The sequence below is a fragment of the Eumetopias jubatus genome, unplaced genomic scaffold, assembly GCF_037043125.1.
Source record: "Eumetopias jubatus isolate StellerSeaLion01/CBP00866 unplaced genomic scaffold, mEumJub1_p1.0 scaffold_3, whole genome shotgun sequence".
NCBI classification, from domain to species: domain Eukaryota; kingdom Metazoa; phylum Chordata; class Mammalia; order Carnivora; family Otariidae; genus Eumetopias; species Eumetopias jubatus.
The window spans coordinates 62,826,770-62,850,651 of NW_028274809.1; the positions used below are offsets into that span (position 1 = coordinate 62,826,770).

Here is a 23,882-nt window from a genome sequence, read left to right on the forward strand (position 1 = left end):
GAGCCTTGATCGGATGATGGCTGTCGTTAATAAACCTTGCTTTCATGATGGGGACATGTTGTCTTCAAAATGCATAACAAATAGGTTCGATCACTGCTCAGCCTAGGGGAGTAACTCCAGACACTTCAGTTGAGCTTGGCCAGCTAATCTGGTCCTGGTCACTCGGCAAAGCTCTCCTCCAAGCTTACCTTGCCTCTGCTCTAGCTTTCTGGGACTTCTGTCAGTTTCTAGGGCAAAACCTGCTCTTGTAAATGCTGGGTTTCCTTGTCCAGTGAGGTAGTGAGCCAAACCTCATTTGTCTCTCTCTCCAGTACTCAGCTCAGATCTGGGCACAGAGGAGGCATTTGAGACAAGTTTCTGGAATGAAATCAAACCAGCTATGTCTACAGTTTATTTTTCTTCCAGAAGCAGACTTGTCATTTCCCATTAGGAACTCCATTTGTGTGAGTTCTTTTCCAGTTAATCAGAGTCATTTTGACTAAGACTTGTTATCTGTTCTAATAAAACAGCACCACCCTTTGCCCCATTTAAATCTTGCTGTCTTGTTATTGAATGAAACATGTTTCCTAGTCCCATTGCAGAAATTGTTGGAGAAGATGTTAAATGCAGGGTCAGTCAACTCCTGGGTAGTGGTGTACAGTTAGACACTAAATGTGTGTCCTTGTCCAGAATATCACATGCAGGGACTAAAGAGGTTTAGTTCCCTTTTCTTCACCATGCCATCTGAGAAAGTTGATTGACTTACTTGAGCTGCAACTTCATTATCAGTGAAATGGGCATAATGACATTTGCCTGACCTACTGCTCCATGTAATTGTGACTATCAAATCAGAAAACAGATATGAAAAATCTCTGTAAAGGATAGAGTGCTATATAGATGGGATGTATTATTATTAAGAGAATGTTAGTTTGCTGGAGGGGAGGTGGGTGGGGGGATGGGGTAACTGGGTGATGAGAATTAAGAAGGGTCCGTGATGTGGTAAGCACTGGGTGCTATATCCCCCTGTTGAATTACTGAACTCTACATCCGAAACTAATGATGCACTATATGTTGGATAATTCACATTAAGTGAAGAGAGAGAAAGAATGTTTTAAATGTTTCTCTCATTTCACCATGAATCAGTCAATAATGACAATTCTGATCTTTTAGATCGAAAGAGGAAACGTGGATGGTACAAATCGAATGATCCTGGTAAACCATCTTTCCCATCCCTGGGGAATTGCTGTCTATGATTCCTTCCTTTATTATACTGATGAACACTATGAGGTCATTGAAAGAGTTGACAAGGCCACTGGGGACAACAAAGTAGTCTTGAGAGAGAATATTCCAAATTTGAGGGGTCTTCGAGTTTACCACAGACATGGTAAGTATTTGTCACTGAAACATACACATTCTTGAATGTACAATGTATATTCACACATCTACACATTTACATGTATAAATACATGCCCACACACAGACCCATGTACATACACCCGCATGCAAATTGAAATTACCCAAATTCAAATTCAAATATCATTTGAATGATATTCAAATACCATTTTTAAAATGATAACCCTGTCTTAAGGTTGGGTAATTGTCAAAGACTAGTCTGGCATCTGAAAGGCCGGGTTGACTTCAGAGTAAGCTTATTCCCATTCTTTCCCCATCACTTTAAATTCCTTACTTTGCTTTTCTTCATAGCAGTCCCTGACATATTATCTATCAGTTTGTTGTCTGTTGTTTCGCATTAGAATGTAACCTCCATAAGGACAGGCATTTTGTCTGTCTTGTTTTTTTGCTCTATATCCAGTAACTAGATGAGTTCCTGGCACATTGGTGGTCAGTAAACATTGGTGGGGTACCTGCTGGGAAAGTGTTAACAGGATAGAATTTTTAATCTTAAAAAGAATACTTACTGTTTTCAACATTTTTTATAGATAATATAACTTTTGATTTGCCCCTTAAATTAGCATTATGATCTAGAGATTATTTTTTAGTTTTGACATATTTTATAGCTTTTAGTCTCTAACCAAAGTTTATTATACAGTTTGTTTGCTGTCTATAACCTAGGTTTGTCACTTGGCATTTGTTTTTATTGCATGTGGGAAAAAACCTTTATATGTTCTTATTTAATATATTCTAAATCAAATGGCCATCACATTGCTGATCATATAATTAAACTAATGTAATCTTAAATACCAGTACATAGGTCAAAAGGGTGAAAAAAATTTAGAATTTGCATATTGACCTCCCTACTTCTTCTAATTCCTGTATGATTTGTGGAAGAAAAAAAAATTGATATTCCATTCTCTATTATATAATAGTTGTGGTACCATTTATGTGTTAGTTGTATAAGCTGTAAGTCTCTTCAATGCTGATTTTATGTTGTTAACCCAGGTACTGTATTTTGTTATTGATTTTTATAGTGAATTATTTGGCAACCCGATATAAGAAATTTGAGATGGAGTGTCAAGTGTGTGAGGTCAAAAGTTATAAACTAATTTTGATTTCATTTAGATGCATCCTCCAATGGCTGTAGCAACAATGCAAATGCCTGTCAGCAGATTTGCCTGCCTATACCAGGAGGATTGTTCACATGTGCCTGTGCCAGTGGATTGAAACTCAATCCTGATAAGTGGACCTGTTCTCCATATAGCTCTTTTCTTGTTGTTTCAATGCTGTCTATAATCAGAGGCTTTAGCTTGGAATTTTCAGATCACTCGGAAGCCATGGTGCCAGTGGCGGGCCAAGGTATGCCAACTCCAATAGAAGTAAGATTTCACTCTGTCTGGTGCCATGTTGAATTCTTGGTGCCATAAAGCATTTCTCCGTGTTTGGATTCAGCATGTAAAGCTTGTCTTTCCCTTGAGATAAACTGGCTCTGCCTTGAATTGTTCTCAAACGTTAGTGTGCATCAGAATTGGAGAGCTTGTTAAAACCCAGATCTTGGCCCTATCTCCAGATTTTCCCATTTAGTAGTCTGGGATAGGGCTAGAGAATCTGCATTCCTTTTTTTTTTTTTTTAAGTTCAATTAGCCAGCATATAGTACATCTTTAGTTTTTGATGTAGTGTTCAGTGATTCATTAGTTGCATACAACACCCAGTGCTCATCAGATCACGTGCCCTCCTTAATGCCAATCACCCAGTTACCCCACCCCCCCACCCTCCTCCCTCCTGCAACCCTCAGTGTGCATTCCTAACAAGTTCCCAGGGCATGGTGATGTCACTGGTCCATGGACCACACTGAGAATGACGGGCCTAGGGCAAGATGGAATGTAGCATGAGATTGCAAGAAGTATACAGAGTTGGTGTTTAGAAGCACAGTTAATGCAGATTTGGGATCAAGGTTAGACTATTATTCAGAATAGTAATGAAGTAGTCCATCATCTGGTTTATTAATATGTATTTGATGAGTTGAAATAAATGAGTTGACAGTATTAGAATCTCCTTAGTAACTGTATTTTTGCAGTATTTTATGTCTGTATACTGTAACATAGAAAATGATCACTTGCTTCTTAGATGACCAAGAGATTTCTAGATGTATGTTACCACAGGAAGAACCAAATGTTTACTAGCATTACAAGGGGTATGTCACAGGATAATGATAGAAATAAAAGATAGAAAGGGAAGAAAAAGGGTGAAGGGAATGGAGGGGTAATAGATGGTCAGGAGAGATGACAATACATAGAGTGAAAGGAGTCAGGGAGAGTCTGGCACCACACATGCTTCTGACTGATGATTATATTCACAAGTACTTATGACTCCTCTTGGTTTTCCCATATCTAAGTTACCGTCTTGTAAAGATACTATAAAATCAATTATTTTTTCTCCAACTTTTCATTTTGAAAAATTTCAAATCAGAAAAGTTGAAAGGTACAGTGAACATCCTTACGCTGTTCACCTAGATACAAATACTGTTAATATTTCAACACATTTGAACTCTCCATCTGTGTGTGTGTGTGTGCACATACATATACATACATTTAGTCTTACTAGTTTCAGGTGTGCAGTGTAATCATGGATTCAAGTTTTTATTCCTTTTTTAATTCAGTGTGTTACAAACATTTACCACAATTACTCTTGATGTTCTGTTGGATTCATTTTGGCCAAGTAGATGCCCTGTTGGATTCAATGACTGCCTGTATTCTTTTGATGTGATCCCAAGTATTTGAGTGCTTCCTTGAGCCTTGTACCTTCCCTTCCCAAACTCATAATCAGCTGTTTTTCTCAGGAGACAGTTCTCCTTATTGTGGGAAATGGCTTTTAAAGCCTTTTTTTTTTTTTAAGATTTTATTTATTTATTTGACAGAGAGAGATACAGCGAGAAAGGGAACAGAAGCAGGGGGAGTGGGAGAGGGAGAAGCAGGCTTCCCGCGGAGCAGGGAGCCCAATGCGGGGCTCGATCCCAGGACCCTGAGATCATGACCTGAGCCAAAGGCAGACGCTTAACGACTGAGCCATGCAGGCATCCCAGTGGGAAATGCCTTTTAGAAACCAAGATCTGAGTGCTGGGTGTGCTCATTACAACTGAGAAACAGTTTTATCTTGTAACGGGGACAGGGTCAGAGCAGGGGGTTGGGAATGATGGTTTGAGAGGAAGGGCAGTAATGTAAAAGCTCTCAGAGCATTGTTTAATGATCTTTTCTTAAAATGTTTCAGGACGAAATGCACTGCATGTGGATGTTGACGTATCTTCTGGCTTTATTTATTGGTGTGATTTTAGCAGCTCTGTGACATCTCGTAATGCAATCCGTAGAATCAAACCCAATGGGTCTGGTTTTACAAACATCGTTACACATGGGATAGGAGAAAATGGAGTTCGGGGTATTGCAGTGGATTGGGTAGCAGGTAGGTAAACTGTATAGTAATTTTATTGAGAAGTTTTTTTGTGATTTTTGCATTTTATTTTATGCTTGAAAGTTTAATCTAACACTATATGTGCTACAAATCTATTTTCCTAGACAATTATTGGTATTATTTAAGATAAATTGAATTATGCTTTTAGACTAAGATATATGACTATTAAGTTAATGATAAGGTGTTTCAGTGGATAGAGTCATAACAATTAATTCATTTTCTTCTACTATTAACATAATCAAAACTGTAGGCAAAATGGCTAGAAAAATTGTTGATTTTTTTCACTTAGATTAGCACCTAATTTCTAAATTAGAAATGTCTAAATTTTCAAAGAGGAAAGGATATTAAAATAAGTGAACCGTGAAATGACAATCATTTATTTTAAAGCTGAGCAATTTTAGTTGATAAATTATTAATTGCTTTATCTTATTAATATATAAAAATCATTCGATCATTAGGCACTTCCTTTATTGTAATTATATTGAAATGCTTGACCCAGTATTACATTAACTTAGTTGTATTGATTCATGTCCTTAATTATATTAATTTTATTTCTTATTTTTAAATAATGGCATACACAGCATGCGCATATTAATATTGTAAACAACTCTAGGAATACAAATAAAATCTCTAGGTAGTAACAGAACCCCTCATCACTGACTTACTCCCTCATTAACCATTGTTGAAGCTCCCATGAACCCTGCCTCTTCATGACCCCAGTCTCTCCTTTGATGTGCTAAGACATTGAATTGGTTGGTAATTATCCTTACATTGACTTGACATGTTCCCACTCCTGCATAGCAGAATCACCTGCTGTTTTTTTATTTTTATTTTTATTTTTATTATTTTTTAAAGTTTTTATTTAAATTCCAGTTAAATACAGTGTAATATTAGTTTTAGGTGTCATGTACTTAATTTTAAATTACCATTTGTTTTTACTTAATGATACACTGAGAAACAAATGTATTGAATGTATTATAATTTTGAGAATATGATCCTACTCTATAAAAACAGGTATCATTGTGTGTTAATCAAGTTTGGTAAGTAGACATCATTTAGAAATTTAAAATTTTTATGAAAATCTAGGTACTACAATAAGAGTTTATTGTAAATATTAAATATCATAGAAAAGGCTCTAATTGGATTCCTAAATCCCATTTCTGATTACAAATTACTATATTACTTCTGAGAATATAGCTAAAGCGCAGCAGTCAGCAGTGTATGGCCTATGGACCAAATGCAGCTCACTGGCTGTTTCTTCACCCATAGTTTCATTGAGGAATAATTGACACACATCACTGTATAAGTTTAAGACATACGGCATCATAGTTTGATTTACATATATTGTGAAATGGTTATCGCAGTAGACGCAGCTAACATCCATCATCTCATAGAGATACAATAAAAAGGGAAGAAAGAAGAAAAAAAAATTCTCCTTGTAATGAGAACTCTTAGGATTAACACTCTTAACCACTTTCATATATACCATACATTAGTGTTAACTATAGTCATTATGTTGTACATCCTCAGTACTTATTTTTTTATAACTGGAAATTGTACCTTTGGACCATGCCTATTTTTGTAAATATGGTTTTACTGGAACACAGCTGTGCCCATTTGTCCATGGCTACTTTTCATGTTTACAGTGGCAGACCTGAGTACTTGCAAAAGAAACCATATGCTCTACAAAACCTAAAATATTTACTCTCTGGCCTTTTAGGGAAAAAGTTTGCCAAACTTGGATGAAAGGATTTGAATATATAAAGGGTAGATCAGTAACATATTGCATATTGGCCTGATTTCTCCAGAGCAATTTTGACTCAGACCTAGGAACAAAATAGATGTACCTTGGTAGCAGAATTGACCATTCAACAATAGGCTTTTGGCTACATGGAATCAATATGGGATCACTCTCTACTCATTCCACGGTCTTCACACCATTGTGTATTCTACCGTATTCTAGCGTTTACATGGTTCTGTAACGTCCAAAGACCAACGGGTTTTTGTTTTGTGGCTTTAGAAGGTCCATGTGATGAAAATAGCTACACCAGTCGGACTAGACTGTTAATACTAAGCACAAGGAGTGCTTGATGACATCGATAATAAGTTGAGAAGCTGCTGGCTTTCCCTCTTTGCTCCTTTCGTCATGTTGGGAGTAGAAGTTATGCCATGATAATGTGTATTAGGGTGTTTGGAGATTCAGATGTTAAACATTCATGTGAAAGAGGAAGGACATTCTAAAAAAATTTTTTTCAGTAGCAGGTGGGTTATGACGTTTGCTATGAATTCTAATCTGCTTTAGAAGCCGAGGACAGGCACTTTCTCTTTAAATTTGAAGAAACAATTTTTTTTAAAGATTTATTCATTTTTTGAAAGAGAGAAAGAGAGTGTGTGAGGGTTGGCGAGGGGCAGAGGGAGAGGGAGATACTCTTAAGCAGACTCTCCACTAAGTGTGGAGCCTCACACGGGGCCTGATGCAGGACTCATCACAGGGCTGAATCTCCCAACCCTGAGACCATGACCTGAGCCGAAACCAGGAGTTGGATGCCCCCCAGGCACCCCAAAACAATTTCTTTGGTTCCTAAGAGTAAATACTTATTTTTCTAAGTCTAAACTGAGACATTTATTATCTTGTAAGAGATAACCTTTACTGACCCAAACCTCAGCCTTATATATTTTGTTCTGAATTTGAAAAGGTTCCCTCTTTTTCCTTCTTGGTTTTGCATTTATCAGCATGTTCTTTCATTTTCTTGCAGGAAATCTTTATTTCACCAATGCTTTCGTGTCTGAAACACTGATAGAAGTTCTGCGGATCAACAGCACTTACCGCCGTATTCTCCTTAAAGCCACTGTAGATAGGCCCAGGGATATTGTTGTAGACCCCAAGAATAGATATCTCTTCTGGGCTGACTATGGGCAAAGCCCAAAGATCGAACGTTCTTTTCTTGATTGTACCAATCGAACTGTGCTTGTATCAGAAGGCATTGTCACACCACGGGGCTTGGCAGTAGACCATAGCAATGGCTACGTTTATTGGGTTGATGATTCTTTAGATATAATTGCAAGGATTGGTATTGAGGCAGAAGAATCTGAAGTCATTCGTTATGGCAGTCGTTACCCAACTCCTTATGCCATCACTGTTTTTGGAAATTCTATCATATGGGTAGACAGGAATTTAAAAAAAATCTTCCAAGCTAGCAAGGAACCAGACAGCAGTGAGCCACCAACAGTGATAAGGGACAATCTCAATTGGCTAAGAGATGTGACTGTCTTCGACCAGAGTGTTCAGCCCCGGTCACCAGCTGAGGTCAACAATAACCCTTGCTTGGAAAATAATGGTGGATGCACCCATTTCTGCTTTGCTCTGCCTGGATTGGACACCCCAAAATGTGGCTGTGCCTTTGGAACCCTAGAAAGTGATGGCAAGAGTTGTGCCATTCCCACAGAAAATTTCCTCATCTTTGCCTTGGAGAATACCGTGAGAAGCTTACGCTTGGATCCTGAGGCTCATAGCCCACCTTTTGAAGCAATAAGTGTGGACAGAGTTGCTGTAGACCTGGCCTATGATGGCATAACTAACAGAATCTACTTCACACAATCTTTAGCATCTGGAAATGGTCAGATTTCATATGTCAATCTAAATTCAGGGACCAGATCTCCCACTGCCATTATTTCAGGTAAGGGCACTCCAGGAGCAGCTTATCTTGGAAGTTGACACAACATAATCAACACATGTGGATGACCCAGTGGTTCTAAAATGCCTTTTGAGACTCTAATGCCTTTGTGTGTGTGTGTTGGTATACATCCAGGTAGAGGGAATCCTGATGGCATTGCGTTTGACTGGATCAACAGAAGAATATATTACAGTGACTACACCAACCAGACAATTAACTCCATGGCTGAGGATGGGTCTCAGCGTACTGTGATAGCCCATGTATCAAAGCCAAGAGCAATTGTATTAGATCCTTGCCGAGGGTATGCCATGGTCTTATTTATCGTATTTCTATATGCTTATTTCTGGAAGAATTGGGGCCTGAAATTAGGTTATGTTCATAGACAGCCAACATTTCATGGGCTTGAAACTCTGTAGCCATATATTCAAGAGTGAAAAAATATGAGTAATTTTGAAGGGGAAGTAACTCCTATTGTTGTTAGAAAGGTTGGCTGTATACTAGGAATTAATGCTCTCACTCAGTAAAGCCCTTTTGGGCAAGTTGTGTAGATGAGAATGGAGTGGGTTTCATTTGCCATATTAATATGAGATTTGCAGTTAAAGAAGGCTGCCATTCTTTCTTAACTAAAAGGTATTATGATGTTCCTTGTGGTGAATTAATTATGACTCCTTTTGGATGACTAGGTACATGTACTGGACTGACTGGGGTACTAATGCCAAAATTGAGAGAGCCACACTGGGAGGAAATTTCCGGGTACCTATTGTGAACAGCAGCCTGGTCTGGCCCAATGGGCTCACTCTGGACCACGAGAATGACCTTCTCTACTGGGCAGATGCCAGTCTGTACGTTCTTTCATTATTTTTTGTGGGTGTTGATAAGAAGAGTTCCTGCTTTCACTTTCAGAGGAGGGATTTGCATAACGTGATGAAAATATAAATATGCCAAATAGATATGGCCAAAAATGTAGGATCGTAGTTTTATGAACTATATTTTAGCTTGGTAAATGTACCTGTCAAAGTTGATCTATCATGAGATTGAGTAATTATGAACTAGAAGGCATCTAAAGATACATTACTAGATGAGTTAATTTCAATTGTAATTACAAATGTAATCACTCAGTTTATAATCTCCAGGCCCCGTGTAACTAACATAAAATGTGGATAACTTTTAAATGCACATTGATATTAAGTTTCCTGAAGGCTTTAGCCTTCAGTTAAAAACATTTTCCTTTAGTCTTTGACTATTGGTCATCTTCTCAAATAGATTTTTCTCTGCCAATTTCATAGTGTTTTCCTTATAAACTTTTGTCAACTCTAATTTTACACATAACTTCTTCAAGTAGCCCCGAAATTACTCACATTCCAATCATCCTAATGGAATAGTTGAAAAGATGAGATGATTTCATTTATTATTGCTGGTGTCTTCATGTCAGGAATCTTAACTTACTTAGCTTATTTTCTTAAGATTTTCATCTTCTGCTTGTGACACTAAGCACCTAACAATCTCATCTTTGTCTTCTCATTTGAAGCAAGCAGTGATGTTTAGTGTCTAAATTTGGATCATTATAGGTAAATACCTCGAGGTGCTGGGTAAATGACAAATCAAGAAGGTCATTAGGGGAGTGGGAAGGAAAAAGTAACTCACACTTTATTGACTACTGTGTGCCAAACACTGAGTTCCATGCATTGTGTGTATTATTTCATAATACTCTCCATTTTCTAATTTTGGTCTGGTACCCTTTGTAGGATTACTTATAGGTTCTATTAATATTTGGAAATCAATGATTTTTATAGGCCATTGTTTCAAAAGCAAATGAAGACCTCCCATCATCCTCAGCCGTATGCTGCTTTTGAAAAGAAAGTTGGGGGTTTGTATAAAGGAACGGTTAGGCCCAGGCATTGGGCTTCCATTTGAGGCACTTACTCTTTCTGGATTCCAACATTTTCTTTTTTCCTTCACTTTAGGCAGAAGATTGAACGCAGCACTCTAACGGGCACACAGCGTGAGGTCATTGTCAACACAGTCTTTCACCCTTTTAGCTTGACTCTCTATGGCCAGTATATTTATTGGACTGACTGGAATACGAAAAGAATTTACCGAGCTAACAAATATGATGGGTCAGGTCAGATGGCAATGACCATGAGTTTTCCCTTCCGGCCTAATGGTATTCGCGTTGTCGTGAAGAACCATCAGCAACAGTGTAGCAATCCTTGCAGCGAGTTTAATGGAGGCTGCAGCCATATTTGTGCACCAGGTAAGGCATTGCCTGTGAAGATTGAATCATGTAGAGTAATAACGATGATGATTGGTAGGGAAGGTTGAGGGATATTCAGCTCTGACAGGGAAAAAAAAATCCAAATTCTCTTTGATTTTAGGGTAATTCATAAAATAGATTTGGGAGTTTGTAGGTTTAGAGGAAGACTTTGACAGGTTTCTTTTCTATTTGATATGGAGCCCTCTTACGAAGGCAATTTTAACTCAAGCTTGGTGGAAGTAGAAAGAAAGATGGGGTCTTCGGCTGCCAAACTTCATGACCTGAATAGAAATTCCATCAATGAGCTTACCTCCCATACGAAAGGATCTAGTTCTTCCACCTGGGAGGTACTATTTATAGCTTGAAATATTTCTCATGATATTTTCAGTGTGATACTGTGTTTTTCATAGTTTGCTTTATAGATAGTAGCAGAGTCCCAGGAAGATGTATCTTTTGATAGTATTGCTTTACAGATGCTGCTAAGAAGGGAGAATCATTTCTATTGTTTCAGTGTAGGCAAGAGCTAGTTGTTAAAGATTAGGGTGAATTAGCTACATTTATTAGAGTTGGTGGGTGGTCTTCATGGAAAAATGACACAGAGTATAGTTGAGAGGCTGATGGGAAGAGTTTCTATGGCTTGTCTTAGAGTGCCTTTAATAGAGAAATACTGCCACTGCTGTTCTGGAAGAGAGACTATGAATGGTTGCTCCACAGATCTTTTGCTCTTTGGGCCAACTTTTTTTTCAGGTCCAAATGGTGCTGAGTGCCAGTGCCCACATGAGGGCCACTGGTATCTGGCCAACAACAAAAAGCATTGCATCGTGGACAATGGTACACGGTGTGACAGTTCCAAGTTCACCTGCCTCAATGGGCACTGCATCTCGGAGCAATGGAAATGTGACAATGATAATGACTGTGGTGATGGCAGTGATGAGCTGGAAAGTGTCTGTGGTGAGTTGGACTCTTGGAGCTTTTGTCAGGCAGTAAACTTTGTCTTCATGCTAAGTGTTTGGTACAGAGTCCTGCTGTGTGTGAATCGGTGTGAATTTTGTGCCTATGTGTCCTGTTAGAACTGAAAACATTTAGTCCAAGAACACAGAGTGTTAAATCACATATAAGCTGATCTACATGCCAGGGAGTAGTGTATGATGCTTTATTAGAAAGCATCTCTGTAGTGGTTAAGAGCAAAGGTGCTGGATTAAAATCCTAGCTATGCTGTTTTAGTCTGTGCAGCCATGGGAAAGTGACCTAACCTATCTGAGCCTCAGATACCTCATCTGTTAGGTGGAGCTATTACCAGGCGTTTTGTGAGGACTGAGGGAAACAATATATAAAAAAGCACAGCATGGGGCTTGGTGCATATCCAGCATGACTTAGTATGGAACTAGGAGCTCTAATAGGTGATTGTTATCGTTTTATTAATTTTCATAGCTAAAGGATCATTAGTAATTTATTGAAATCATTCAGTATTCAGCTTCCATCTGGATGGGGTAGGTAAAACACTAGAAGTTAGCGACATTTTTCCAATAGACTGTGTAGGGGCTAAGAGTTTTATTTTCCCCAAAGAAATTGTATTTGCATGCTTTTCTGGGATTGGGATAAAATTCTAAATTGAGATGGTAGAGAAGTGAAGCGACTTTGACATTTGCCTAAAATACCTAATTTACTTAAGAAAGGTACACAATGAATTTTGTTTAATCTAATTTAAAGTTTATCTCATTTGCACGCAGTCTGTTTTGCAGCCATTTTTGCTTTAGAAGGTAAACTCAAAGTATCCATTTTATTTGATTGTACTTTTTTAGAAACTAGGAGGATGCTCTAATCAAGAAGTCTATTCAATGTTTCTTCTTCCTCTTAGCATTTCACACCTGCCACCCGACAGCCTTCACCTGCGCCAATGGGCGATGCATCCAGTATCATTACCGCTGTGACCACTACAACGACTGTGGTGACAACAGTGATGAGGCAGGGTGCCTGTTCAGGGACTGTAATGCCACTGTGGAGTTTACCTGCACTAACAGAAGGTGCATTCCTCTTCAGTTTGTCTGCAATGGCATTAACAACTGCCATGATAATGATACCTCAGATGAGAAAAATTGCTGTAAGTTTATCAAGTACTTATTGTGCTTAAACCAAGTACTTACTATGCTGAAATCTTTTTTTGTTTGTTTTTTGGAGTCTTCTTCACCTCATGGGAGATAATTCTTACATAGAAACAAAGGCTTTCTGGAAAAAAAATACCCTAAGTATTCATCTAGAACATGAATTTCATTTTAATATATTCTGCTAAATGGTTTTTAAAAACAAATCTAATGTATTTGAATCATTCACCTAAATGTATGGACCCACACGACCATTGAATATTTTAACCTGAAATATTTTATCCTTGGTTTACATTATCTGTCAGATGAAAAATTTACTTGATAAAATTTTTGATTGTTTTAAAACTTTACCAATAGTTACTGATAAACTGTTGCCTAGATGTGTTGTGGTTAATGTTTGTTATGCACAAAGCTATACAGTGTGGTGTTGACTGAAATGATTTCTTTCTTTGATTTTTCTGGTAAATTGTTTTATTGATTTTTCCAAAATTTCTGGGATTTGCTCTTTAGTATCGAGGGAAAAGACAAGAGCAGTGTGTAAATTCAAATATATTTTCAGTTTGGATATATCTACATGCTCTGCTGCTTTTGTAGGTGGAGTTACATACAACATTTATTTGGATATGCCTTTTAAAAGAACTCCTTCTTACGGAAAACTTCAACCACACACCAAAGTAGAAAGAATAGTAAAATGTATCTATCCATTACCCAACTTCAGTATTTACCAACAAATGGTCAGTCTGTTTCATCCATTTCCCCTGACTTTCCCCCCCCCTTGAATATTATAAAACAACTCTCAGACACGCATGTCATTTATGAAGACATTTTGAAAACTAACTACCATACCATAAGGATGCCTGGCAAAACTGACAATACTTACTTGAATACTCAATCCGTATGCACATTTTATCATTATTCCCAAAATGTCTTTATGCAGTTGCTCTGTTCAAATTAGCATTCTGACAAGGTCTTCACATGGATTTTGATGATTATAACTCTTTAATCTCTTTTATGCCTTAGCAGTGCCCATTTTCTTCATGCCATTGATATGTTTGACTAATTGCTCAACTGAGCCGTTTATTTTGTCCCTCTAATTTCCTATTAACTGGAATTTGTACCTAGAGGTCTGATTACATTAGGTTCAATTCTTTGAGTAAGAATTTTCCATAGGTGGAACTGTGTATTTTCTGTTGCATCACATCATGAAGCACGTTAATACTTGTTTTTTCCAGTTTAAGTCATGATAAAATTAATTAGTGGATTTAGAAGTCGGACTGAATCTTCCCTTAGGCACTTCCCATCAACCTGCTACCCAGTGGTTTTAGCATACATGGATGGTTGTTCTATAAATCCATTATTTCTTTAAGGGTTACAAAGTAAGCATTTAAATATTCTATTATTTATTCTACATATATTAGGTAAAGTTCCATAGAGAAGAAATTTTCCTTATCAACTATTTTGTTAACCTGAAGTACAATTCTGTAGGATAAATGCTTGATTCTTTCCCTTCGTTAGTGTTCATAGTAATGAGTTGGTAACCAATGAACACTAATTTTTTGTCTTGTTTTGCTTTTAGTATTAGACTGGTGGATTTTTACATATTTGATGAATTTTAGTGAAGTAGTCATTTAATGTTTCTGGCGCTCAACTTCCTTATCTTAGGCCAGTGGGAGCTCTGTTAAGTTGGCTCCTCTGTTATTTTGACACAGCCCATTTGGTCCATTTCCTATCTCAGACCTGGAAAGAGAGCTCATTCCTTCTGTAGATTCAGAGATTACCACAGTGTCAAGTTGCCCATTTCTATTTGGCTGTCATTGCTTCCAGGGCTTTTTAATGTAGAGAGCTAGGAAATACAATTTTTAAGGAAACAAAGTTTATATTGGTTTTTCCCATTTTAAGATTATGATTTTTTTACTTAGATTATATAATCCAGTGACCATGGATGTCGTCATATGTCATTGTAATTGGTCCTGATAGCTTCCACTAGCTTAGTCAGACCTCCTTTGTCTTCCGAGTTAACTTGTGTGAAGGTGCCAGAGGTGTAGGTCTTCCTGTGTACCAGACGTCCCAGCCCAGCCTTCCCCTTGATAATGCAGTAGGGAGCCCACATGTTACAATACAGGGCGGGCAGGAAGACAACTAGCTCAATTGGGTCCACAGCATGTGCAATCAGTACCAGCTGAGGCTTCTTGTTTTCCACCAAGGTGGTGACAGTATTAACCCCAGCTCAAAGGATAGGCGGCCTCCTAGTGGGGACATCCCCTTCGCCAGTAGCTTTCTCTCAGCCTGGGCCAACATTCTCTGCTTCTTCCCTTGCTTTGTCTCTGGTCTGTATTTATGGGGCAGCTTAAGCAGCTGAGAAGCTGTTTTGCAGTCCAAGGCCTGCATGAAGCAGTTAGTTGCGGGAGGCACTTTCAGACGTTTATAGAGACTAGCCCTTTGCCACTGTAGCCGGATGTAGCCGGGCCATTTGACAAAGTTAGTGAGGTCTCTTTGGGGCTTTGTCCGATCCCAAAAATCTTGGGCCTTTTCTCAGACAGGGGAATGACTACCTTCTTGGCCTCCTGCTTTTTCACAGAAGGGGCTGGGACTACCTTCTTCCTCTTAGCCTTCTTTCTTTTTAACATCTTGGATGGCTGGAGGAGAGATTCATTATTGTTTTTTAATATAAGCATCTCACTCTCTCGACACACACACACACACACACAAACTCACATTGTTTTTCTCACACAAAAGATAGCCTGTGGTTTTGAATCTTGCTTTCTTTCTGTTGTTAACAATATATGCTGGAGATCATACCGTCATTCCCCATCAATGTATAGAGATCTTCTTCATTCCTTTTTATAGCTACATATTACTCCATTACGTGGATATACCATAGTTTATTTAACCAAGAGTTGGGACTCTTGGTTATAAATAATTAAAATAGATGACTTAAACTACAAAGTAAGCATGCTCTCCCCTCCGCCTCCCTGTCAGCTGGAAATAGCTCTTTTTACTTTAGAAGTGATGGTGAAAAATAACTGTCATGGATGATGCCTCTGTGAGAGCTTTAAACATGTTTTGAGTCCAGTAGCTTTGTTAGCATGGTCATTTTTAGTGCTCTCTATATGTGGTGGATCTGTTCCAAATGTTTATCTGCTGTCTTTTCCAAGCTGATCGCACCTGCCAGCCTGGATATGTAAAATGTCAGACGACAAACATTTGCATTCCTCATTTTTACTTGTGTGATGAAGACAATGACTGTGGAGACATGAGTGATGAAAGCCCTGTTTTCTGTGGTAAGAGAAACATGCTGTTTTTTCTGTGGCTCCAGGGATGCATATCTGGAGCTAATACACAGATAGATGGCCTAGGTGTTTGGGCTGCTTGTCACCTCAAGTTGGCTGGGTAAGTAGATGCAGTAGGCAGTTACTTTAGGATGTGATTAGAGGAGCATAAGCAGCCCCTCTCTCTGTTCTCTGGATGGATTCCCCCACTCCAAATATTTCTTCCAGAGACCTGCTCTGATACCTGACCTTTTTTATAACTGCAAAGTCATTTCTCCCAAAGTCGAGGGCCTTTTGTCTTCATGAACCCCAGGCAGAATTTGCTTGTCAAGCCCTTATATTTACTCTTAATATGATTATAGTTACCATTAGGAACTGAAAGAACTCTTCTGTCTTTTTAATATGCTTGAATTTCAGAAACTTTCATTTCACATTTAGCAATTTGGTTCAGTCAGGCATTTTCCTGTATTTATAGATCGCATTAAAAGGCCTTTCTTAAGCTCCATAACTTTGAGGCTATTAGTATAATAGGTGCATAATTTAAGAATTTCGTAATTATCACCAGAGCAGGGTATAGGCCAAGAACAGGCATCAGTTGTAATAGCAGCAGCAGGAAGAAGCAGAATTCAGGATGTAGCCATCAGATAGGGACACAGAGATTAGAGACAGCACTGGACCTTTCAGGGACCTCTGCTTCCTTAATCAGTTTTACCCCTGGAAAATCATCAGCTACCTTGGGCCAAAGCAAGGGGCCTTATAGACCAGAAGAATTATAAGACTTGATTCTAGTTTGTACCCACATGACAATTTAGAAAATACATCTGACCCAGAGCTACCTAAAATTACGTGAGACAAGAATCGGTATTCAAACATAGGTAGCGTCCTTTACTCAAAGAAGGATCCCATATAACGAGGATGAATAAGAGCACAACTGTCTTTTTAGAACCATGTGGGCTGAGCTCAGATATCACTATATGTTGTTTTTGCTTTTAATATTTCCATAGAATTTATTTGTTATTATTCGGTTATAGCAGACAACATAGAGCCAAGTCTTCTTATCCATAATTTGTGGTTTCATGTATCAAAAAGGTATTTCTTTGATATTTCTAACAAATACAATTTATTGTTGGGTTTTTAGAATCTAGAAAGAAAAATTCTGGAAAACTGGAATAGTATTGCCTTCCTTCTCTCCCCCACCCACCACTTTGTCCCCATGGAAAGCTTATATAAAACCCTTTTCCCAGGCCTCAGTCTTCCTTCCCTGGCACCGGTTACCTAGTTCAGAGAGATGGGCAGATGGTTAAGACTGATGGGAATAAGCTTGTGTTTTACTCCCGGGTTTTACCTCCGTCCTCAGCTTCTCACACGTGCAGCAGCGATGAGTTTCCCTGCACATCTGGACGTTGTATCCCTAGACACTGGTACTGTGATGAGGAAGGAGATTGTCCTGATGGCTCTGATGAACCTGCCACTTGCGGTAAGAGAGTAAGCAAGCATGACAAGTGTTATGATGCAGCTAGAGAAACTGTTCCACTACTTCCAAATACAGACTGGGATCATGGCTGCCCACTATTTGCGCTCCCTGCTCCTGTTGTCAGCTAAGAGGGTGAAACCACTCAGCAGACAGCCATTGAAAACCTGTTAGTGTGGGGAGGGATCAGCGTGTGGAGGCTGCTGACCGATGCCCATGAAATGAGATTATGTGGGTGATGCACCTAATACTGTGCCTGACAATTTAGAAAATACATCTGACTCCGAGCTACCTAAGATTACGTGAGACAAGAATCAGTATTCAAACATAGGTAGTGTCATTTACTCAAAGAAGGATCCCTTCTTTTAATTAATTTTAATTGACTGTGAATTGGAATTTTAATTGACTGTGAATTGGAATTTCTGAACTAGGTTGAGTTCTGGCCCACAAGGCTGTGGGAGGATCCAAAAGTGATTGGAATGATCGTATATATGGGGACGGGGCAATTTATGGGCACATATCCTCCGCCTGGTCTGTGTACCAGCTTACAAGAGAAGGTCCCGTGGCCATCTGAGTTTCTCAAGAAATGGCAGGGACCCTCTGGTTGTATTCCTGGAGGCACTAGTACCTGTTTGTATTTGGAGGCTGCTATTAACCTTTACAAGTTCTAATCTATATCCATGCCCTTTTTTTAAAAACATAACTGTCACTGCTTGTTTATCTGTTAATAAATCAGTCTGCAAACTATGGCCACGGCCAGGTGCCTGTGTTTATATAAGTTTTATTAGAATGAAGCCGCATACCATCTATGGCTGCTTTTGTGCTACAGTGGCAGTGTCAGGTAGGTGTGACAGAGAACATATGTCCTATAAGCCCAAAATACTTGCCGTCTGGTTCAGAGAAAGTTTGCTGACCCTTGTTACGCAGTCTTCATACTCCTTTTTAATGGCAGTATAATATTCCATTGAGTGGTTGTATTATCTTTGAGTTAACTGCCTCTATTTTAAGCATTTAGATGGCTTTTATTTTTCCTCTACTGTAATATAATCATCTGCAAAAACAATCATTATCTAAAAAACTTTTTATTTGGGGGGTATTTTCTTAGTACCATTTTTATAGTTTTACAGCTGAATTTAGACTATTTTCTATCCCTATTCTCTCTCAGGAGAGTGGTATTTTGAAGCTCTTTGCCAAGTTCTTCTTCCCCAATACTGAAAGTTTTGTAGACCGCAAAGGACATGTAGAGTTTTGAGGATCTGTAATGGAAATACATAACTGTTAAGTGAGTCGAGTAGTGTTAGAGCTCGGTTTCGACATATGAATGATTGGTTCAAATACATGAAGAGTAAGTATAGTTTCCAAACTCCTCCATGGAAACCAAAGTCATTGAGCGGTACCAACTGCCTGTCATATTTATGAATACATTCACATAATATGCAGGAGTATTATTTCAAAGAAGTCATAAGATGTATACAAAACAAAATTTCCATTTTCTCAGCCTTCTCTAATCTCACTCCCCAGAGATGATCACTGCGCAGGGTGAGTGTGAGTTTTCCTTACCTTTTTCTGTATATCCTAATATGTAAAATTTAAAACACAAATAGAGACCTTACTATACATATTTTTCTGCCGTTTTGCCCCTATCAGCTTAACAACACCTTGTCAGCATGTTAGCGAACATAGATCTACATATTCCTTTGCACTGCTGATTATTACTCTGATGTACAGACGGCCCAAGTGTCTTTTCTTTTTCCTAACTGATGGACGTTTAGGTTGTTTTCATTTTTTCACTACGAAAAATTATGCTGGAATGAACACCTATTTATTTTTTATTTATTTAAACAAGCTTCCTTTTAGAAACCTCTCTGTGCATATGTGGGAAGATTCTTCTAGGCTAGATTTCTAGAAGTGGTGTTTTTATTTTTTCCATTTTTTATTGTTATGTTAATCACCATACATTACATCATTAGTTTTGGATGTATGTTCCATGATTCATTGTCTGTGCATAACACCCAGTGCTCCACGCAGAATGTGCCCTCCTTAATACCCATCACCAGGCTAACCCATCCCCCCACCCCCCTCCCCTCTAGAACCCTCAGTTTGTTTTTCAGAGTCCATCGTCTCTCATGGTTCGTCTCCCCCTCCGACTTACTCCCCTTCATTCTTCCCCTCCTGCTATCTTCTTCTAGAAGTGGTGTTTTTATGTTGGAGGGGCTGTGTCTCTTAAAAAAAGGCTGTGGTGATACACACTCGTTTCTTAGCAGCTTGTGAAAGGAGAAATATTTCTCCTTCCTGATATTACTGTGTTGTATTTTTAATGGTTAAAATTTAATTTACTTTGCCTGAGGTTAATTTTGAGGGGACCCTGTGTGTATGGGCCTATGACAGATAGTTGATAAGGACATGTGGGCTTCTGAGGAAAGAATTTGAGTCAGTGATGACTAATTTAAAGCATAAGGTGTCTTATCAGTTTAATTCAACAAATATTTATTGAGCACTTATGTTCTAGGCACTTTCGGGCTATATCAGTGAGTAAGTCAAAGATCTCTGTCCATGTGGGGCTTATATTCTAGTGAGGGGACACAGGCAACCAAACAGATAAGTAAATTGTATAGCATGTTGAAAGGTGGTAAGTGCTATGGGGAAAAGCAAAAAGAGAGCAGGAAAATGGGGATCAGGCATGCTGGGGGGATAGTTTGCAGCAAACAGAATGTTTTGGGATGAAAAATCGCCTTAAAAATGAAATAGTAATTTATATCCTTTTGGGAAAAGACTGTTATTTCTCTATCATACCTCTAAAGAAATATCACATCACATCCTAGTAACAAAAAATAATGAGGGCCTTGCACCGTCAATCAACTCCTTCAGTGTCGGACCACTGGTCACTGGGACCAGCCTCCTTGGAGGACCCCGCATAGCTGTACATAGCTAGCAATGCTCTGAGTCAGGTTTTTTAGACGGCCCATGCGATAGCAGGCTTCTCCTAAGATTTTTTGGACTGCAAACCACTTTTTCCCCTGAGACTTGTTTTTTATCTTTTCTCAGAGTACCTTGAAGCAACATGCTTAAGTAACGAGTTCAAGTGTGACAGTGGGAGGTGCATTCGAAGGGAATGGATCTGTGATGGAGATAATGACTGTGGGGACATGAGTGATGAGGATGAAAGGCACCACTGTGGTAAGAGAAACCATTCATTCGTCTGCAGAGTGACAGTCCAAGGAAACTCGGGAGATGACTTTTGTGTCTTTGGAGTATGACTGTCAGGCAGGTTCCTCTGATTGATTGCATGCTGATAAAATGTTACCTTTATTTTTCCACTCCGAAATTGTTTGATAGCATCCACTGAAACGCTTTAAGATCTGATAAAAAATTATTTCAATGTTTCTTGTCTTTCTCTTGCATTTAGCTAATGGATAATGTCCTACACTTCTGGAGCAGATAAAGAGAACTCAACCAGCCAATCTTAATAGCCCCTTTAAACAGTGTAGCAATTAACTGTGCCTCCAGTTTCATCTATTACCTTATTGCTGTTATTTTGAGGAGTAGGTAGAGGGTGGGTTACTCCTTTTGAGTGGTTTGTGGACCAGACCATGGAACACCATTTTCCATTACCAACAGAGCTGGAACTCTTAGCTAAGATGTCTTCGAAGAGTGTCTTCCCAAGGTCAGCAATAAAAACAGTGGCTCCCTGATGTTTGCATTTCACTGTAACCCCATAAGTCCTTGACTTTGGTGGCTGTCTATAGCTCCACATGTACTCTCTCCATTGAAATGGGTAGTTGGCAGCTGCACAGACATAGACTGTAGCATGTACTTCTCCCATCTCCCCTCACCAAGACCCTCTCTCGTCTCCCATTCATCCACAACGAGATTGGATAAAATGCCAGTTCTTTCATTCTGCAGGCATGAATGATTATATGTTAGCATCTCATCTCTTTCCTGACACTGTCATGGTTTCTGACAAGTCTTGTTGCCACATTCCCCTCCTGTATATCCTAGTTCTACTGGGGTGGTAGCTGTAATGCAGTTGACAAAGCCTAAATTGGGAGAAAAAAGACCTGCGTTTGAAGCCCTAGGTCTTTAGAAAGTTCTGTGACTTGGAGCCATCTAGTTTGAGCTTCAGTTTTTATCTGTAGAATTGGCCAAAAAATACCTATATCACATCGTGTTTTTGTGATTACACTTTGTTAACCAAAAATTTTTACCAAGTGAAGGCATTTTCGGTATACAAATAACAAAACGGGAGTTGTTTTCTGAAGCTCTAAGGGGAAAATATGATTTTACATTAATTTTATGGAAAACCAAGTGAGGTTTTTTTTTTTTTTTTAAAGATTTTATTTATTTATTTGACAGAGAGAGACACAGCAAGAGAGGGAACACAAGCAGGGGGAGCGGGAGAGGGAGAAGTGGGCTTCCCACTTAAGGACTGAGCCACCCAGGCGCCCCTAAGTGAGGGGTTTTATTATGTCTATTTCTTACTTCCAAGGTCCAGAGCAATTCAAATGGAATTTTGAAGATATTTTTTATTATAATCTGTTATTATGATAATAATGTGATTTGTCTACCTGTTGTACTCTAATTTCCTTTCATCCCTCAGACTATTAAGTAATGTAAAGCAAGGGAAATGGTTCAGAATGAATTTGATTACTAGCCTGAGTTTTCATGTGGTTTCTGTTTCTTGTGTGCTTTGGTTTCAGACAGTCACAACTGCTCAAGTTCTGAGTTTCTCTGTGCAAATAATGTGCCTCCATCCAGGAAGTGCATTCCCCAATCCTGGGTCTGTGATGGTGATGCGGATTGTACCGATGGCTATGATGAGCATCAGAATTGCACCAGGAGATCTTGCTCTGGAAATGATTTCACCTGTAGTAATGGATTGTGTGTCCCACACTCATACAGGTGAATTGGTGCTTAAAAAATTTCCCAGTAACCTCAAATATCCACAGGGGCAGGGCTAACTTACCTATTAGGCATGGTGGCCACAATGCCTAGGATCCATTGTACTTTTAGTGGCCTATGGAAATGAGAAAGTTTAGATCAAAGAGAGTATTTTAGTATATAATATTAATATATCTGCCTTTATATCAATGTGATCATTAAATACAATTTTTAATATGTTCGTGGAGGAGAGGGCCCATGATGGTAAAAGGGCTTACGGCTCATGCAAGGCATAATGTAACCTTGCACAGAGGGCCAGGGAGATAAATGAGGTGTACTTGGTGTAAGAAAATTATTTCTTGAAGCAGGTGACACTCTTGGTTTTCCACTTGGAGTAGAGGCATGGGTACAAGATACACTTCATTTTCTTCTCTTTGCTATAAGAAAAATAACAGTACAAGCATGATCATAAATGGAGCTTGGCACTTAGGCTTAGAGCCAGTGAGACAATGGAGGGAATCAGGTGAGGTGAACCGAGAGAGGATGTTCTAGCTGAGCGATATGAATGCTGTTCAGCATTGCACAGGAGCGCCGGTCTATTTTGAGAGAAATGGAAATCTGGATTTTCATATTAAATACTCTGATTTTATTTATTTTTTATTTTTTATTTTTTTGAGGGAGACAGGGGAGGGGAGGGGAAATGGAGGGACAGATGGAGAGGGAGAGAGAGAATCTTAGGCAGGCTAAGCACTCCATGCTCAGCACGGAGCCCGATGTGGGACTCAATCTCACAACTGAGATCATGACCTGAGCTGAAATCAAGAGTCAGATGCTTAATCAACTGAGCCACCCAGGTGCTCCTAAATACTCTGATTTTAAATGCTGGAAACAAAATTTAAAATTCTAAGAACACTGCAGGTCAGATAGATCTAGTGCACAGCCTGCCAGTTTTGGAGACCTCTCCTGTAATATTCTGTTGCTTGATTTCTTATCATTTTCTCCAAATGGGCCATTCCGAAGTTTATATAAATATATATATTATATATATATATATATATATATATTTTTTTTTTTTTTGGTGCCCCACCTTCTCACTATCCCCACTTGGCCAATTTTTGGATAAATAGGGAAGTTGGGAAGAAAAATGATGTGTAGGTTTCAATCCTGATGGACTAGGGGCATAGTAAGAACATTAACAAAAGTAGGGGAGCCCAGGAGGGAGTTTGCTCCAGGTAGACAGTGAGTTTGATGTAGTGGGACTTTCTGTGGTGGAAATACGTATTAGGCACTTGGACACGTAGAACTGGAGCTAAGAAGAGATAGTGCACATGCCAAGGACTGTGAAAGGACGTACGTGCGTACTGACAGCAACAAGACCTGTCAGCTTATCGCCT

General features: G+C 38.9%; 1 protein-coding gene and 1 pseudogene across 1 annotated transcript in view; one reads left to right on the top strand and one right to left on the bottom strand.

The window, feature by feature from the left end:
* LRP2 (LDL receptor related protein 2) overlaps nt 1-23,882 on the top strand; it is a 195,337-nt gene that overhangs the window by 121,540 nt on the left and 49,915 nt on the right. Inside the window, exons 36-48 of the mRNA XM_028123757.2 lie at nt 1,150-1,363; nt 2,500-2,733; nt 4,643-4,831; nt 7,597-8,517; nt 8,650-8,815; nt 9,198-9,356; nt 10,479-10,768; nt 11,516-11,719; nt 12,627-12,869; nt 16,026-16,151; nt 17,497-17,616; nt 20,656-20,787; nt 22,308-22,509. Coding sequence (XP_027979558.2) covers nt 1,150-1,363; nt 2,500-2,733; nt 4,643-4,831; nt 7,597-8,517; nt 8,650-8,815; nt 9,198-9,356; nt 10,479-10,768; nt 11,516-11,719; nt 12,627-12,869; nt 16,026-16,151; nt 17,497-17,616; nt 20,656-20,787; nt 22,308-22,509 — 3,200 coding nt within the window. The remainder of the gene's footprint in view (nt 1-1,149; nt 1,364-2,499; nt 2,734-4,642; nt 4,832-7,596; nt 8,518-8,649; nt 8,816-9,197; nt 9,357-10,478; nt 10,769-11,515; nt 11,720-12,626; nt 12,870-16,025; nt 16,152-17,496; nt 17,617-20,655; nt 20,788-22,307; nt 22,510-23,882) is intronic.
* Nucleotides 14,791-15,497, bottom strand: LOC114224839 (large ribosomal subunit protein eL8-like; annotated as a pseudogene).